At 37.2% G+C, this 17,014-nt stretch overlaps 1 protein-coding gene across 1 annotated transcript in view; it reads right to left on the reverse strand.

Moving 5' to 3' along the window:
* NAA15 (N-alpha-acetyltransferase 15, NatA auxiliary subunit) overlaps window positions 1-16,682 on the reverse strand; it is a 39,428-nt gene extending 22,746 nt beyond the window's left edge. The window contains exons 1-4 of the mRNA XM_058192688.1: window positions 16,313-16,682; window positions 7,188-7,272; window positions 6,103-6,207; window positions 3,351-3,508 (exon numbers count right to left, since the gene is read on the reverse strand). Coding sequence (XP_058048671.1) covers window positions 3,351-3,508; window positions 6,103-6,207; window positions 7,188-7,272; window positions 16,313-16,366 — 402 coding nt within the window. The 5' untranslated portion in view covers window positions 16,367-16,682. The remainder of the gene's footprint in view (window positions 1-3,350; window positions 3,509-6,102; window positions 6,208-7,187; window positions 7,273-16,312) is intronic.
* Window positions 16,683-17,014: the final 332 nt, after the last annotated feature.

Here is a 17,014-nt window from a genome sequence, read left to right on the forward strand (position 1 = left end):
TGTATAACAATAATAAATATCAAATTCATATTCTAGTCTTCTGTACTGAATTCCACAATATCTAGCAGAAATCCATACTGCTGTTGTTTAATGAGTTGTATCAGTTAAAAAAACCTTTCTAATTTCACTATGGGTAGTCCTCAACTTACAAGCTCATTTAGTGACCAGTTATAATGGCCCTAAAATAAACTTATGACCGTTTTCCAGTTACAACTTTTGCAGATCCCCAAGATCATGTGATCAAGTTTCAGATGCTTGGCAACTGGTTCTGTATTTATGATGGTTGCAGTGTCCCAAGGTCCCATGATCCTCTTTTGTGCCCTTCTGACAAGCAAAGTCAATGGGGAAGCTAGATTCATTTAACAATTGGGTTAACTGCAATGATTCACTTAACCACTATGGCAAGAAAGGTTTTGAAATGGGGCAAAACTCACAAATGTCTCACTTAACAACAGAAATCTTGGGCTCAATTGTGTCATTAGTCGAGGACTAGCTGTAATTATGTTTCAATATTTTTATGTCAGAAAATGGATAAAATGTTTTGATTTACTTTTTTGACAAGGCAGAGAGCCATTTTGCATTCAGATTTTGTGATGTGGAAAACAGCTGATTATGACTGACATAAAATCAAAAGTTAGTCAACTGAATTCAGGACCTAAGTGGAAAACAAAAATCAGCATTCAAAAGTTTGAAATTACGAGGAGACAAGAGAATAAGGGAATGAAGCTTTCTTTAAAAATGGTATATTGTATGTTTACTATTGTGATAGAACTACTAGATATTTGAAAGCAAAGTTACGTTGCTGTAATAGGATAGGCTTATCCTATCCTCCAATGAATATATACAGGTATTTATGATTTTGTATATGGACATCTATGTAGATTTGGGAAGAGGATCACTTTAGAGCTAGATACTTATTTTTTGAGTTGGGGATAAAATAAGATCCCCATTTGCATGTGAAAGGTAATTAATACATAATACAATCTCTAGAAAGATTAAAGGTGGTGTTTGACTTACAGCAGCAATTAGGAATGGACTTCCCTATGTCTGTGATGGCGAACCTATGCCACACGTGCCAGAGGTGGCATGCAGAGCCCTCTCTGTTGGCACACGTGCCATCGCCCCAGGTCAGATCTCCATGGCGTTTCTTTCGTGAGCTTCTGTTTCCCTGCAAATGACGAAACAGAAACTCATGAAAGAAAAAGATCTTACCTCTTGCCACGCTGCTGATGTTGGGATGCCCCGACTCCCGCCAGGCAGCTGGTCTTTGGGTCTCTGATGTGCATGCTCGCATGTTTGCACACGCACATGTTCGCACACAGTCGTGCGCATGTGCACCTTTCAGTTTGGGCATGCGCGCACACCAGTTTGGGCACTCAGTGTCTAAAAGGTTCGCCATCACTGCCCTATGCTAAACAATGAGACCACGAAGAGTGACTGCATCACTTAGTGATGCCAATGCAATTCCCATAACAAGCAGACAGGCAAACAGACTGCTGCTGGGGTGAGGGGAGTGTAGGTGCAAAGATAGGTTGAACAGGATGTACAAGGGAGAGTAAGGATAGTGTGTGAAAGTGCAAGTGAGAGTTGGGGTGAGTCAGGACAGGGTGCATGAGTGGCTGGCCTGAGTGCAGAGGAGCTTGGGCAGGGTGCGTGGTGGTGGTGATTTACTTCAATGAGTTGCAATTTTTCCTGCTGGCCTCCCACTAATTTTCTGGAGAAGCCAGCAAGGAAGGTTGCAAATGCCAATCAAGTGATTACAGGGTGCTGCAACTGTTACTAGTGAAAACCAGTTGTCAAATGTCCAGATCACAATCATGTGACTGCTAGGTGCTAAGATAGCCAAAACTCCAAAAATCAATAATATCCACAATTCTTTCAGCACTGTTGTAATTTTGAACAACTGCTGAAATAACGCTATAGGCTGAGGACTCTTTGTGCAAGGATTGCTTGATTTACGATCATACTTGAGCCCAGAATTTTGGTCTTAATTCATTGCAATTGTTAAGTGGGTCATCATGTGAACTGAATGAAAAACATCCTGCAATGGGGGTGTTTTTTTTTAAAAAAAATCTTTAAACTCTTTTCTGCTAGAAAATATCAAAAAATGTCACAAATTGTAGAATGCTGCAACCATTCATGAATGTGAGCCAGTTGCCAAGCACACAAAATTCAATCACATGACTACATGTGTATATGCGTGTGCGCAGCAACTGTAACTTTGAGTATGGACTGTAAATAGCTTTTTTGAAGTCCATTGTAATTTTGAAGGACATTAAGCAACCAGTTGTTATGTTATGTGTATAACAATCAGAACCCTTGACAAATTAGTATCTGAAATTAGAACATAAACTCCTTTAATGGAGAAGTAGAAAATGAAGAGGCATTTTTGTGTCAGTTCCTTTTTTTTTTTTTTGCAGATGTTAAATTATACATACATTTATATAATCAAAACTCATTCTGGATGCTGTAACAGGGTCCTCCTGTCCCAATGAATCAAGAAGTCTATAAAAAAATTACCGTATTTTCCGGAGTATAAGACACATTTCCCCCCTCTAAAAGATGCTGAAAATTTGGGTGCGTCTTATACTCCAAATTTAACCCCCGCCCACCCACCAGCCCCCACCCTTTGGCCTCCACAGATCCTTTTCTGGGCTGCAGAGATTGCCACTGACAATGGCTTGTATTTTTGGGCTCTGCATGTCGCATTTTCAGCCTCCAAATGCTCCATTTGAGCCCTTCAAGGCTGCGGGGAGTGTCAAAGCAAATAGCTGCCGATCGCCGCCCAAAAACATGATGCGTTTGGAGGCTGAAAACGTGATGTGTGGTGCCCAAAATGGCTACCCGGAACAGGTGCCACCTTCCCTTACCCCTTCTACGCTTTGCTTGCTTTAGCCACTGGAGCGCCCTCTGACAATTAGCTCTGCTTTCAAAGCTGTTTTTTAGCCCCAATGCACTGCTTGTGAGCGAAGCAATCTTCTGCGCTTCGCCTGCTTTTCTCATTGCTGCTCCCTCCTACGATTAGCTGTGCTTTAGAAGCTGTTTTTTTAGCCCCAACAAGGTGTGTGCACGCTCAAAACCAGCAAACTAATGTGCTGAAGCTGACCAGGCTAAGGACGCTAGCCAGATGAATACCTAGTAGGCAGAATTTTTTCTCCCTATTTTCCTCCCCAAAAACTAAAGTGCGTCTTATACTCCGAAAAATACAATAAATAGTAAAGTGACAATTCTGTGAGATGGTTGACTATGTAAATATGACTGCTGGATGAGTGGCTGAGTAAGTAAATAAATAAGAAAAGCCATTTGTTATGAAACCTATAAAATGTTCTTGAAGCTTACTCTTCACTCACCCTGTAACCTTCTAGATCCCTCATTTGAATTTGTAGCAGTGAAAGGTCCCTCAAGATTTGGAGATTGTCCTTATCCCATTTCAGTGCATTTCTGTAACATTTGATGGCTTCGTCATATTTCTTGTCTGATCTCTGAAGAAGACCATAGACATGCCAGCCTAGATACTCAGTTAAGGACTTACATTTTGAAGAAATTACAAGAAGCGACTGAACTTATTTTCAGCAAAAACAAAACACAATGTAACAAAACATCTCTCTATGGAAAAGCCATCTGCTTAGCAAAATAGCAGATACCTGTGCTATCTTCTTCCCGTCCCATTTGATATTCCCCCCAGCATTAATACAGCAACATTGATAAAGGTATAGGGAGGGGGGAGAACAGGATGACAATGGAGGAGATGCGTATTTTGGAGCTCTACAGTTACCAGCAAACTAATAATATAATGTAATAAATAGAATAGAACAGAACAGAACAGAATCTGGAAGGGGACTTGGAGGTCTTTTAGTCCAGCCCCCTGCTCAAGCAGGAGACCCTATACCATTTCAGACAAGTGGCTATCCAGTCTCTTCTTAAAAACCTCTAGTGATGAAGTGCCTACAATTTCTGAAGGCAAGTTATTCCACTGGTTAATTGTTCTCACTGTTAGGAAGTTTCTTCTTAATTCCAGGTTGCTTCTGTCCTTGATTAGTTTCCAACCATAATTTCTTGTCCTGCCCCCTAGGGCTTTGAAGAAGAGCCCCTCTTCTTTGTGGCAGCCCCTCGAATATTGAATACTACTATCATGTCATCCCTAGTTCTTCTTTTCTCTAGTCAAACCCAAAGTCTGCAACCGTTCTTCATATGTTTTAATCTCCAGGCCTTTGATAATCTTAGTTGCTCTTCTCTGAACTTTTTCCAAAGCAAAATATAACAGATGTTGATGCATAACAGTAGCAGTATAGATAGAGCACAGCATATAGGGTAATTGTAATAAGAGTAATAGGTTATAGTAATAATAATGGAATAGCAATAGTATATAGTATAAACATTTTGATGATAATAGCAATTAAAAAGTAATAATTGTAATAATTATCATAATAATAGGACAGGGGTGTCAAACTCAAGGCCGGGGGCCGGATCTGGCCCACGGGGTGCTTGGATCTGGCACGTGGGGCTTTTCTGGAAACAGTAAAGGACCTGCTCACAGTGCCTCTGCCAGCAAAAACAGAGCTTGGGAGGGCTGTGTGTGGCCCTCCCGAGCTCCGTTTTCACTGGCAGAGGGTTTCAGGAGGCGGACGCAGCCAAAAACAGAGCTTGCAAGGGCCATGGGCATCACTCCCCAGCTCTGCTTTTACTGGCTGAGGGTTGCAGGAGTGTGTCGCAGCCAAAATGGAGCTTGGAAGCCTGTTTTATAAGCGCCCCCGACATCAGAGATGTCGAGCTGGCCACCCCAACCCCGGCCATGCCCTGCCCACCCCACCCCTCAAAGTTCGAACACAACCTTGATGCAGCCCTCAATGAAATTGAGTTTAACACCCCTGCAATAGAACATAGGAAACTTATGAAAAGAAATCATCTCTTCAGGTTCCAGCACTTGTGTGTTTGTCTTGAGTCTAGGCAGTCTATATTATCAGGTGGCAAATGGGAAGCAGTATGATTAGGAATAGGTCAAATCCTGCTCCATGGAACTGGGTCAGGACCCTGAAGAATCAGGAATTCTAAAGAAAGAAGGAAATGTCTATAATCAACAACAATATTTTGGGACGCAAAGAAAATTATTCAAAATGATTCCTACATGAATCAAGTTTTTATGTGTGAGTAAAAGAGGGTACATAGAAAAGTTCAAAAGGAAGGATAAACGTTCTGTGGAAAATTCAAGAAAGATACCTTATATTTTAAACAGAAATTGTTACCAGCTATTTCTTCAACACCATTTAGAATCTACCTATTTGTAGAACATTTATAGCCATCCAGAATCATTTCTGATAATCAAATTTACCAGCATATGAATTTACATTTTAACACATCTGTTCTGTACCTTTTAAACAGTGTCTGTGCATACTAACTCTATATCCATAACATACAATTAAGAATAGAAAGATTGAGGGTTGTTTTCCCTTTGAAGGAAAAAGTACAGATAGTTCTTGAATTACAACCACTTAATGACTGTTCAAAATTATGATGGTGATGAAAAAAGTGATTTATAACTGAAACTTGCACATATAACCACTGCAGCATCCCAATTTGCGATCAAAATTTGGGAGCTTTGCAACTGGCATATATTTACAATGGTAGCAGGGTCCCGGGGGTCACATGATCGCCATTTACAACTTTTCCGCGGGGTGGTGTGTCTGACAAGCAAAGTCAATGGGGGAAGCCAGATTCACTTAATAAGTGTGGCCAAAGGTTGTAAAATGGGGCATAACTCACTTAAAAACCATGTTGCTTAGCAATGAAAGTTCTGGTCCCAATATGGTTGAAAACTGAGAACTTGTAGTGGCAAAACAAATTAAAAGTAATTGTCCAGAACAAGATAGCAATAGGATTATGATCTCTCCATTTGCTTGCTTTCCCATTTACAATAATGTTATGGTCACCTTCAGTGTGATTTAGCAGCACATTTCTATGCAACAATCACTTTTGCTTTTCTAGAAGAATACAAGTATTTTAATTCTTCATGTAAAGAGAATAGTTAAATAGCACTCATATTTGCATATTTTCTTTTGCAAATTTAATCTATATTAAATTTAATCTATAACTTGAAAAGGATACAGACATGACTCTTCAAATCATTTCTTAGCCCCCTTCGAACCAGTTCATATGCCTCCTCTTTTTTACCTAAGCAGTTTAATGTCAGTCCTTTCATAGCCAAGGTTTCTAAAACAAAAACATAAAGATAAATGATAAATACACTTTCTATTTAGAATTTTAAGCTATCTGTTAAATATTTATTTGATGTGTAAGTAGGAAATAAAATACTTTGTTTCTTTAGCTCTAAACAAAATCTTGTTCTTTAGAAAATATTTTCAACTTGTTTAGATTCCAAAAAGGGTACCTAACTTAAACGATGTACATTAATTAAATCTTATGTATCACCAATTAAAGGTATTGATATCACAGTAAGAATATACAATATTAAATCTCTAAACATAAATACCATATTTTATAAAAGTATACCACAAATTTAAATTATATTTCTTCTTTTACACCTGATCTGCAATTATGAATGGAATTTAACATATGTGTATATACAGGATCTGCAGGTCAAATCTCTTATTATAGAAACTATTTGTGATTTGTTCTTCAAGTTTTCTTTTTTCTAAAAGGAAAGCTGAACTAGCGAAGAAAAACATTATTGAATAATTTATCCTTTGTAAATAATGAAATGTTGTACTCAATTGGCTTTAGGAAATCAATGCAGGAACAAGTAAATTGATTCTCCACCAGCCCAACAAGATCATTTAAAATCAAAAATCACATACTTTTATTTGTAATACTATCCTCTCTAGCACAGCTACATGTCTGGAATTTATACACTTAAACGTAACCAATTGTTTTTTGTCCTTCCTCAAAATCAGATAAGCTTTTAAAATTAACATTTATATTTATGATTATGCTGCACATCAACCCCTACATTTATATTTAGGTGGGTGTTGATGGGTGGCATACAAAGGACGTTATATGTAATGGCTACACTCTTTTTATTAAATGTTTAAATTCAGTGTCAGTATAGATATATTAAAATATTATTTATGATTGCTGAACTTTCAGGATAAAATGTAATAACAGTATTATGTCAGTTTTAGAATCTAATTTAACAACAGTTCTAAGCATTATGCAGAAATTTGAAAACTTACCCCCATGTTCTGCAAACTTTGGGTTAGAAAGTATTTGTTTGCAAAATTTCAGACCGTTCCTGTACTGTTTGTGTTCATAGCACCTCTGTAAAGAGACAGAAAACCAAACACTATAAATTCATCATATCACAAACATAAAAAACATGTAAAGTCATTAATGTATATGCGTACTTATATCTAGCTATTATTTCTAATACAAATTTCCTGATGTGCAGAAATTTAAATGTTGGAAAAAATGAAATTTAATTTCAGTAAACCAGTGATCAAGAACACAGTGACATTTCCTGGAAATCATAAAAATTCTTGGAGTGCAATTGTTTATATTAACAAAATTAATCAGAATGTTAGTTTATTGGAAAAAATCCATTTTTAATTTTCCTGAAAATCTAGAATAACCTATTTGCTAAATTAAATGTATACAGTTGCCTGTGTACACTTTAGTTTACAAATTTGGAATGAGATGGGAAGAAATTGCCAAGATCATAAATCAATTCCTTCTACCCTATGAGATTTTTGTGACTCCTTACTTTATATGAAAAAGATACAACTGAGTGAAAATATCAGACAAGAATGTACTTTATTATGATAACTTCCTAATAATTATTTAAATAATTAACAGTCTTCTGCGGACATGTAAATGAAGACTCAATCATCTGGGCCAAAAGTATCTCAAAAGGTTAAATCATGGCAACTGGACCAATGTTTATTAATAAACTTTATTCCAGTTGCCATGATTTAACCTTCTGAGAAAGTCTTCTGGAAAATAATCAGATTCACAATTTAAATTAATTTGGTTAATATCAAGTATGCTCAACGAGGGAAAAATAATGTATTCTGATTTTTCCTTATCTTTCTTCCATGTTTGTATCCATCATTACATACAGCCTATGACTAAAATGCCAGAACAGCAATAATCTGAAGGAGGTTAAGAGATTTCGAAATTCTTTTGACTCTACCACTATGCCATGATTCTATCAATGTCTCTTGAAGGGTGTGCCCTAAAGTATCCTGCTAAGCTGGAATGACAATAGCATGTTTTCAAATATATAGTACACTCAAGATGGAAAAACAAAACACAGAGGTAACTGACAAGCCATATAAAAAGCAAAGCATCACAAAGGGATTATCTTTATGAAGTTTATAAACATGCCTTACAATATAGGTAAAAAAAGATAAAAGAATAGATAAATTTGCCCCAAATATCAAACATAATTTCAATTTTCATTTTATTCATGTATCAAATTTTATTCTGCTAACAGCAGGTCCTCTTAGTTTTCAACGTCATTTAAGGGCCAACTTAAAAAAAAATGGAAGCATATAAATTAAAAACAGTATTTAGAAGTAAATCCAGACCAATATGGTATAAATCAGGTGGCTGTTTATAAAATATCTGCTAAGCATCAGGGCGGGGGAGGGGGGGAGTGTATGCTCTAAGTTCTTATCAACTAACTCTTCTCTGAACACATTATACCATCAATTTTATAAGTTTTTAGAAGTGTGACAATAATATCCCTATAGATCTAATGGCCAAACTACTGGGTTTTGATGAGTTGTATCTATTCTACAGACATTTTCACTGTAAGACACTATGTGATATTTAAATAACAGTATTTCTGACTGTTATTGATAAGGAATAGGGAATAATTGAAACATAGAAGATGAAGATCATCGAATATGTTGTACAGCCCAACTTAGACCGCTTAGATGTTTAATTTCTTGAACTCTCTTGCGTATCTTCCAGCAGCACCTTTTGAATTTTCCAAATGTCAAGCTTACAAAATCTTATTTAATGATCCTCTGGGTTACAGTGGCAATTGGGACTAGAATTTCCATCACTAAGCAATGCGGTTGTAAAGTGGCATCTAACCCAATATACAATACAATACACACAATGTATATTTACAATGTGTTGTAAATGTTGTACCTTGATGAACGTATCTTTTCTTTTATGTACACTGAGAGCATATGCACCAAGACAAATTCCTTGTGTGTCCAATCACACTTGGCCAATAAAATTCTATTCTATTCTATTCTATATATAATTTATCATGTTATAAATGTACCATGGTGCCAGTACGTACATTATAAAACATATCCCCAAAATACTTGTTTTGTATATTAAATATTATATACCAATTAATTTTTAAATATAAAAATATAAACGTACATTCTAATATTGTCTTTTCACACCCCAATCAATCACGTTGCATAGTTCTGTCATATATATATATATCTCACTTTGGAGACCATACACATTCCAGGTGTATGCCTGTATTTTTTAATTCCCAGTATTAAGACCAAAATAAATAAAAATCATAAAGTTTCACTCTGAAAGAGGAAATTGAACTCTTCATACAAACTGCAGCATCACACTGTTGTTTGTATCAAAAGCAATTTATGTTCAAAACAAGAAAAAAATCCCAACATTCATTGCAGCAATTCTTATAAACAAAGAATACTTAGTTAAACATAGAATATTAATTTACATATTAATTTTTTGAATTTATGGAAAATGTAACTTTGCATCTAGATATTATAAAATCTATTAAGTTCTGAAATTGTATTTGCAAATAGTCATGGTTTCACTACATAGTAACAATATTTAATACCTCTGAGCTGAACATGATAAAATTAACTTTGTAGTTATTTTACAAAATTTAATTATTTAACAGTTAAATGTATGCAAATGAGTGCTATATCATTGCCATTTCTTTTTTCTACGATCAAGAAATATTAAAGGCAACCGTCTCCTTAATGTAGTAATTAAACTTACGTTTATTCAAGGTTTTTCAGTCCAGTCCCAATTACAGGTCAGTGGAATTGGCAGTTATTTGTTTGGGTATAGGAGGTAGTAAAATAATTGTTAGGAAGCATAACAGGTAACCAAAATATAATATATAAATGGGGCTAATTCTGTCTGCACAAGACTAAGCCTTAAGAACAAATGCGTACGAAATCAGTATTAAGAAGACAGAAACAAACAGCAAATGCAGTGACAGAAAAGAAGCTGAAGAAACAGTGGACCATCTAGCTAGCTGCTGCAAGATCGCAGGAACAGACTACAAACAATGGCATGACAAAGTAGAAACAATGGTGCATTGGAATATCTTCAAGAAATACCGTTTGCCTGCAAGCAACAATTGGTGTGACCACAAAATAATAGAAAATGAAGAAGTTAAAGTATTCTGGAACTTTAGAACTCAAAATGACGAGCACCTGCCACTTTCCCCAGACTTAACAGTGATTGATAAGAAAGACAAAATGTCTGGATAGTGTATATGGCAGTACCTGGAGAGAGCAGAATAGAAGACAGTGGAGAAAATCACAAGATACAAAGACCTACAAACAGCAAAAGGAATGAGCATGGCAAAAGAAAACCGAGATAGTACCAATGATAGGCACCTGGGGTACAAACTCAAAACATCTAGAGCACCACTTGAACACCATTTGTCACCTATTTCAGGTCCTTGGGAAGGACTGCACTATTTACTATGCATTACCTCCCTGTAATGATATTGCTAGATTATTCCTGCCCCATAGAAAGGGAGATAGTCAAAGAAACGCTTTACATTGGCTGATTGTGTAAAAGACAGTCAAGAACAAGCATTGATGCAAGTTAAAAATTGGAAAATACTGAATATGCAGGAAACAAAACATTAATATCCAAATAATGTAATAAAAACATGAACAGAATGCCAGCAAAGGGAAGTATTATATGGTCAATTTTTACCAAATATTGAGAGGAAAATGTATAAAGATAAAACATGGCAAAGGCTAACAACTGGAACTTTAAAAAAGAAACTGGATACTTGATTTGGCCAGCTCAAGAGCAAACAATTTAAACTAATGCAATAAAGGCCAGAGTTGAAAAAAATCATCAAATAATTAAAAATGCTGTGCAAAGAGGCAGAAGAAATTGTAAATCCTACACTCAACTTGTATATGAAAATTGCATAAACTTAGAATAAATGACATAATAAAACTGTTGCCAAAATAATTCACATCTGTGCTAGTAATGAAATATTGGTGGGAATATAGAGTTGAAAAAACTAGTAGAAAATGAGCAGGTTAAAGTATTGTGGGACATCTGAATACACACCGATAACATCTTGTCTCATAACACACTGGATATAACTGTGGTTGAAAAGAAGAAAGGGTGGGTAATTGATGTGGCAATACCAGGGGCTAGACAGAGAATCAGAGAAGATGACAAAGTATCCAGATGCCACTAACAGGGCAAGCCACTATATATAAACAAAGAGCAAACCCCCCTAACTAGCACTGAAGATGTTACCTAGTTGGATAATGAATGTCTGCAAGAAAACAACTGAGCCTAGAGAGCACACCAAGGGCTCAAGAGATTTCATTCATACAGACAGTCCTTGTTTAGCAATGGCCTTGTTTAGCCACCATCACAATTATAACACAGATGAAAAAATAAGCTTATGACCAAACGTTTATAACCTCTGCAGGTCTGTACAGGAAAAGAAAACTGAAGGAAAATCATAAGCAGTTTTGTGGTTCCACTTAATGACCGCTTTGCTTAATGACTGAATAGCCTTTCCAATTGTAGTCCTTAAACATGGGTTACCCATACTTGAAAACTGAAAGATGTATTAAAAGTAAAATGAATAAACACAGGAATATAGGCTCTCCTATTGATGAACTTTACTTAATGGTAGCGTTTCTACTGTTTACAAAACTTGTTTTTATCCTGGTTGGAGAAAATCCTGCATCAGAAATCAAACCAGATTCTATTCTATGTTATATAACATTTATTATCTATTATACCAAAAAGATATACAAGGTAGTCCTCAACTTACAACCACAATTGAACCCAAAATTTATGTTGTTAAATGAGAAATTTGTTAAGTGAATTTTGCCCTATTTTACCACCTTTTTTGACACATTTGTTAAGTGAATCACTGCAGCTGTTAAATTAGTAACATGGTTGTTAAGTGAATCTGGTTTCCCCATTGACTTTGCTTGTCAGAAGATCTCAAAAGTTGATCACGACTCCAGGATACTGCAACCATCATAAATGAGTCAGTTGTCATGCACCCAAATGTAAATCATGTGACCATAGGGATGCTACAATGGTCATAAGTATGAAAAATGGTCATAAGTCACTTTTTTCAGTGCCGTTCAGTATGTAACTTCAAACGGTCACTACATGAATTGTTGTAAATCTATGACTATCTGTATATCTCAAAAGTAATGTATTTACTATATACAATATCTATAACGATAATGAAGTGAAGACTGAATTATTATGCATACTGAAGAATATATAAGCATGTGTGAATATGTCCACATACATAAATAGCCTTTCAAATATCTGAAGGTGACTAACCATAACAGGTAGTTCTCAGTTTATGACCACAATTGGAACCAGAATTTCAGTTGCTATGAGATGCAGTCATAAAGTGCAACTGCTTTGGTTAGTGGAGGCAATCTAGATAATTCTAGTTCCCAGTGTTAAGTGAATGACCTTTCTGCAAGTTCCCCACAATCAAGTCAGTGGGGAAAGCTGCAGTTCAAGCCCCAGACCACACCAGGTGGGGAAGGAAGTAAGTGAATGCATCAGAGAAGGTGGATGATGGCCTCATACCTGTTTGGATTTTCACCCTGAGTCAAGAGATTTCTGAAGCCTCTCCACTCTGCGCTTGAAAATCCTTTGTGACTGAAAATTCTGCTTAGATTTCATCAATGTTTTCAGCCAGCCCCCTCTTATTGGAAAGGCTCACTCTTATCTCTGAGAGTTGGCTAAAAAAGCTCCACACTGACATCTAAGCAGAAAGCGATGAAACAATCTAAGCTGCCACTCCTTCCTCTCATCTTTGGGGGATGACTGAAAAAGTTCAGTGCCAAAGGAGAGTCTTCTTGACTTTGAGGGGCTGACTTAAAAGTACTCCATATCAAAGCTTGAATTTCAGCATGGAGTTTTTCCAGCCAACTTCCAGAGGGAGTCTTCTAGGCAGGCAGCAATGGCTTGTGACCTTCCCTGTCGGCTTCCCCATTGACCTTTTGGGGAAACTGGCAGGGAAGCTGTGCAAAAGTTGCTTACATGATCATGGGTATTGCCAAGATCCCAGATCATAATCACATGACTGCAGGGGAACTGGAATGGCTGTAACTTCGAGGAAGCTCATATGTTCCTTATCTCAGCATTACTGTAACTTTGAGGAGTCACTGAATGAATGGTTGTAAGTCAAGTACTACCTGTACACATGAAAATAGGTGAGAAAAATATGAATCTTATTCCTACATATCTAAAATATGCTATTTCCCATGTCTAACACTTAAAGCATTTTGTACTTCACAGAATTGTAAAGATACATGCCTTTCATTCATTATACATTTTGTACTGATACAGGTTTCATAGAAAGCAGTACTATGTTTAGTTGTCAAGACAAGCAAAACTATCTTAGTTTTATATTTTAAAAAGTAGTTTTAAAAGTTCTACAAAGTTCAGATAACTCATTAGACATGTTTAGCATTTTCCACAGGAAAATGAGAATCTATTACATGTGCTTAATAAACACAGTTTAAATACCTGTTTATTTGCATAACAGCATTAAAACATAGAAAATCAAGTTGGGACAAGTAAGGAACACTAAAACAAGTCTCTTATCTTAAGTCTAACTGCTTGCTGCAAAACCATTTTCTCAACTTCTATATTATAATGATAATTACTCTGTACAGTACTTTTACTATGAATCTATGTATTTCTTATGATAATATTCAGCTTGGAATTGGTTCCACTTAAACAAATTGCTATATTCAAATATGTCAGGAATTCTGATTTCTCAGAATATCAAAATTTTACCTCAATGTGAATACAATCCATTTGGCCTCACTTAATTTCTTTAGATATTCTCTGGTCAACAAAAAGACTTAAGGATATTTTAGTGTTATATTCAAACAAACTGGCATTCATAATCGAACATTGACTCATGATCTAAAGCTGATGATCCTGGCTTATTTGGGCACATGTATCTATTAGGATATAATACTAAGTAATCGCTGACTTTTGGGTGGTGGTGCAGTAGTTAGAATGCAGTAAGGCAGGCTACTTCTATTACTAGCAGTTCGATTCTCACTGGCTCAAGTTGCCTCAGCCTTCCATCCTTCCAAGGACTCAGACTGTTGGGGGCAATATGTTGATGCTGTAAACTGCTTAGAGAGGACTGCAAAGCACTATGAAACAATATATAAGTCTACGTGCTATTGCTATTCTGTCTATTCATTTATGCATACAGATCATACGGTACCCTATGACAGAATTCTATGTTTACCAAAACTAAGTAAATAAGGCCCAATGTAAAAGCCTGACTGGCACTACAAACATTCCAAAGTAATCTACTCTAAACAAACTTGGCAAAACAGAATACAAGGATACATAAAAATCTTACATTACTTCATGTATACATATTAAATTCTATATTCTACTTTTGTAAGATGTGAGGATAAAGCTAAAATATTTTAGCCATAATGTATCGAACAAACAAGTCAGTTCTAGAGGAGATCAACCCTGACTGCTCTTTAGAAGGCCAGATCCTGAAGATGAAACTGAAATACTTTGGCCACCTAATGGAGAAGAGCCTAATGCTGGGAAAGACTGAGGGCAAAAGAAGAAGGGGACGACAGAGAACGAGGTGGCTGGATGGAGTCACTGAAGCAGTAGGCATGAGTTTAAATGGACTCCAGAAGATGGTAGAGGACAGGAAGGCCTGGAGGAATGTTGTCCATGGGGTCGCGATGGGTCGGACACGACTTCGCAACTAACAACAAAAAAATCATAATAAAGATCTTCTCGGAGATTACTATGCGGCATTCATGCAAATAACCTGTTGATCCCACAAATACAAAACCTAAACATTAAGGAAATATAGGCACTGTGCACATTTAAGTATCTTCCAGTGAAGACAACTGGACTTAAATATTTGCTCCATAGCTGAATTATTTGCTTGGTAAATATATACGTTTAACTTATTTGAGAATGATACAGCTTCTCTTTCTGAATATTCTTTTATACAGATTGTTCCAGACGAGTATTACAAAATATAAGAGGACATTAACCGCCTCATCATTTCGGTGCAATTCCAATTACTCATTCTGTAATTTACATTTGTCATATTCTAAATGACTGTAATATTTTGGGTATAATATCCTAAGAACAAATTTATGTTCTTAAAAATAGATGACCATTAGATGTCTAACACAGGCTTGAGTTACATGGTGTAATGTGATATCTCTGTTTTGGTTTAACCTTATACAAACAATCATGTACACTAAGCCACAACTTGAAAATTCTAGAAAAATATATGTTATACAAATGTTCAAGACAGAAACCTATCTAAGTTTAAGTAGATAAAATAGCAAACATTAACAATTTATCCATTTCATCAATTGCTAATTTCAAAGTGTTTGTTTCAAACAATTTAACCTATTTTTTAAAAATAAAACTGGACTGATGAATTTTATATATCATTTTAATTCACTAATATTACATTAGGCAAACTTATTTTCGATCGTCACAATGTAACAGTACCACAAGACAACACATACAAAACAGTTGATTTATGTTTGAAACAATCTTTGATAACTGAAAGGATGTTTTCAAAGCAATCAGGCTCAGGCCAATGAAAAAACGAGGTAACAGTGGTCTGACTTTTAATTCTCTCTTTTAAATAAAAGAAACACAAAACCCAGATTTTATTTTTGCAATCTGCCTCTCATTGAACAAACGGTTTTTGCTTGTTTTTTTGCTGTTCTTCCTATTGTTTCGCCCACCAAAGGCTTGTCTATTACTTGCTTCTAAAACCAGAGAATAGCCATTCTCAGCAACCAAATCCTTTCTAAGCTGGCCCCGGGGCGTGATGAAGTAAAGCATGGCCAACACATTCTACGGGCAGTTCTGGAACAAGAAACGCTGACATGGCCGGGAGATCCTTTAAAAGTCCAAGTTGCATTTGTCAGCAGAGCTCAAACCAAACGAAAACGGGAGACATTGTTTCTGACCCGGGAGTTGCTGATAAGCGTCCCCTGGGGCCCCAGTTTCATGGGAAAACTCCGTCTGGCGGGTAGGTAGGCAGGCTTAGACGAGGGCTTCTTTCACTCACCAGGATGCGCTTGAAGAGCGCGTTTTCCTTCGGCGGGAGGCTCACTGACGGCATTGTCTCTGCTACTGCTGTCGCCGCCGCCGCCTCCGCCCTTCTTGCTACGACCGGGCCGGTGAACCTGCTCCCTTGATCACCACCCCTACCGCCGCCTCTCAGGAGGGACTCCACGCCAGGGCGTCGCTACCACCAGCACTGCCGTCGTTTGCTACGGCAACTCCCCCCTGCTAACTCTGTCCGGCTTCCCTTTCCGCCGGGATGCCTGTGGCCGGTTACTCCTGGTCCGCAGCAAGCCCCAGGCGGAGGCCGGTTCACGTGGTAACTGAGCAGGCCACAGAGAGGAGGCGCCGCCAAAATGGCCGCCAATATGGGCTTCCCCAGCCGGGTCATGAGGACTTACGCGCATGCGTTATGACCCACTTTCCCCCCCTCCTCCCTTCTTCCTGTCTTTTTTCCATAGACTTAAATGGCAGCAACAAGGGAAGTCGGGAAATGGGACCAATCTTAATCTCTCGCAGCGTCTTGGGGAAGTGTTGCGCCTGCGCGTTTATTGAGCTCCGAAACTGCGAAAATGGCTGGGTGTTCGAGTAAAGCTGTTGAATTCCCTCAAGATTTCAGAACTGTACACATGTATGAGGCTTGACTCATTCTTACAGAAGGAAACCGAACCGAAGGACTAAAATCATAGGAGCTACGGAGATTGCT

This window comes from Ahaetulla prasina, chromosome 8, assembly GCF_028640845.1.
Source record: "Ahaetulla prasina isolate Xishuangbanna chromosome 8, ASM2864084v1, whole genome shotgun sequence".
In the NCBI taxonomy this organism is placed as follows: domain Eukaryota; kingdom Metazoa; phylum Chordata; class Lepidosauria; order Squamata; family Colubridae; genus Ahaetulla; species Ahaetulla prasina.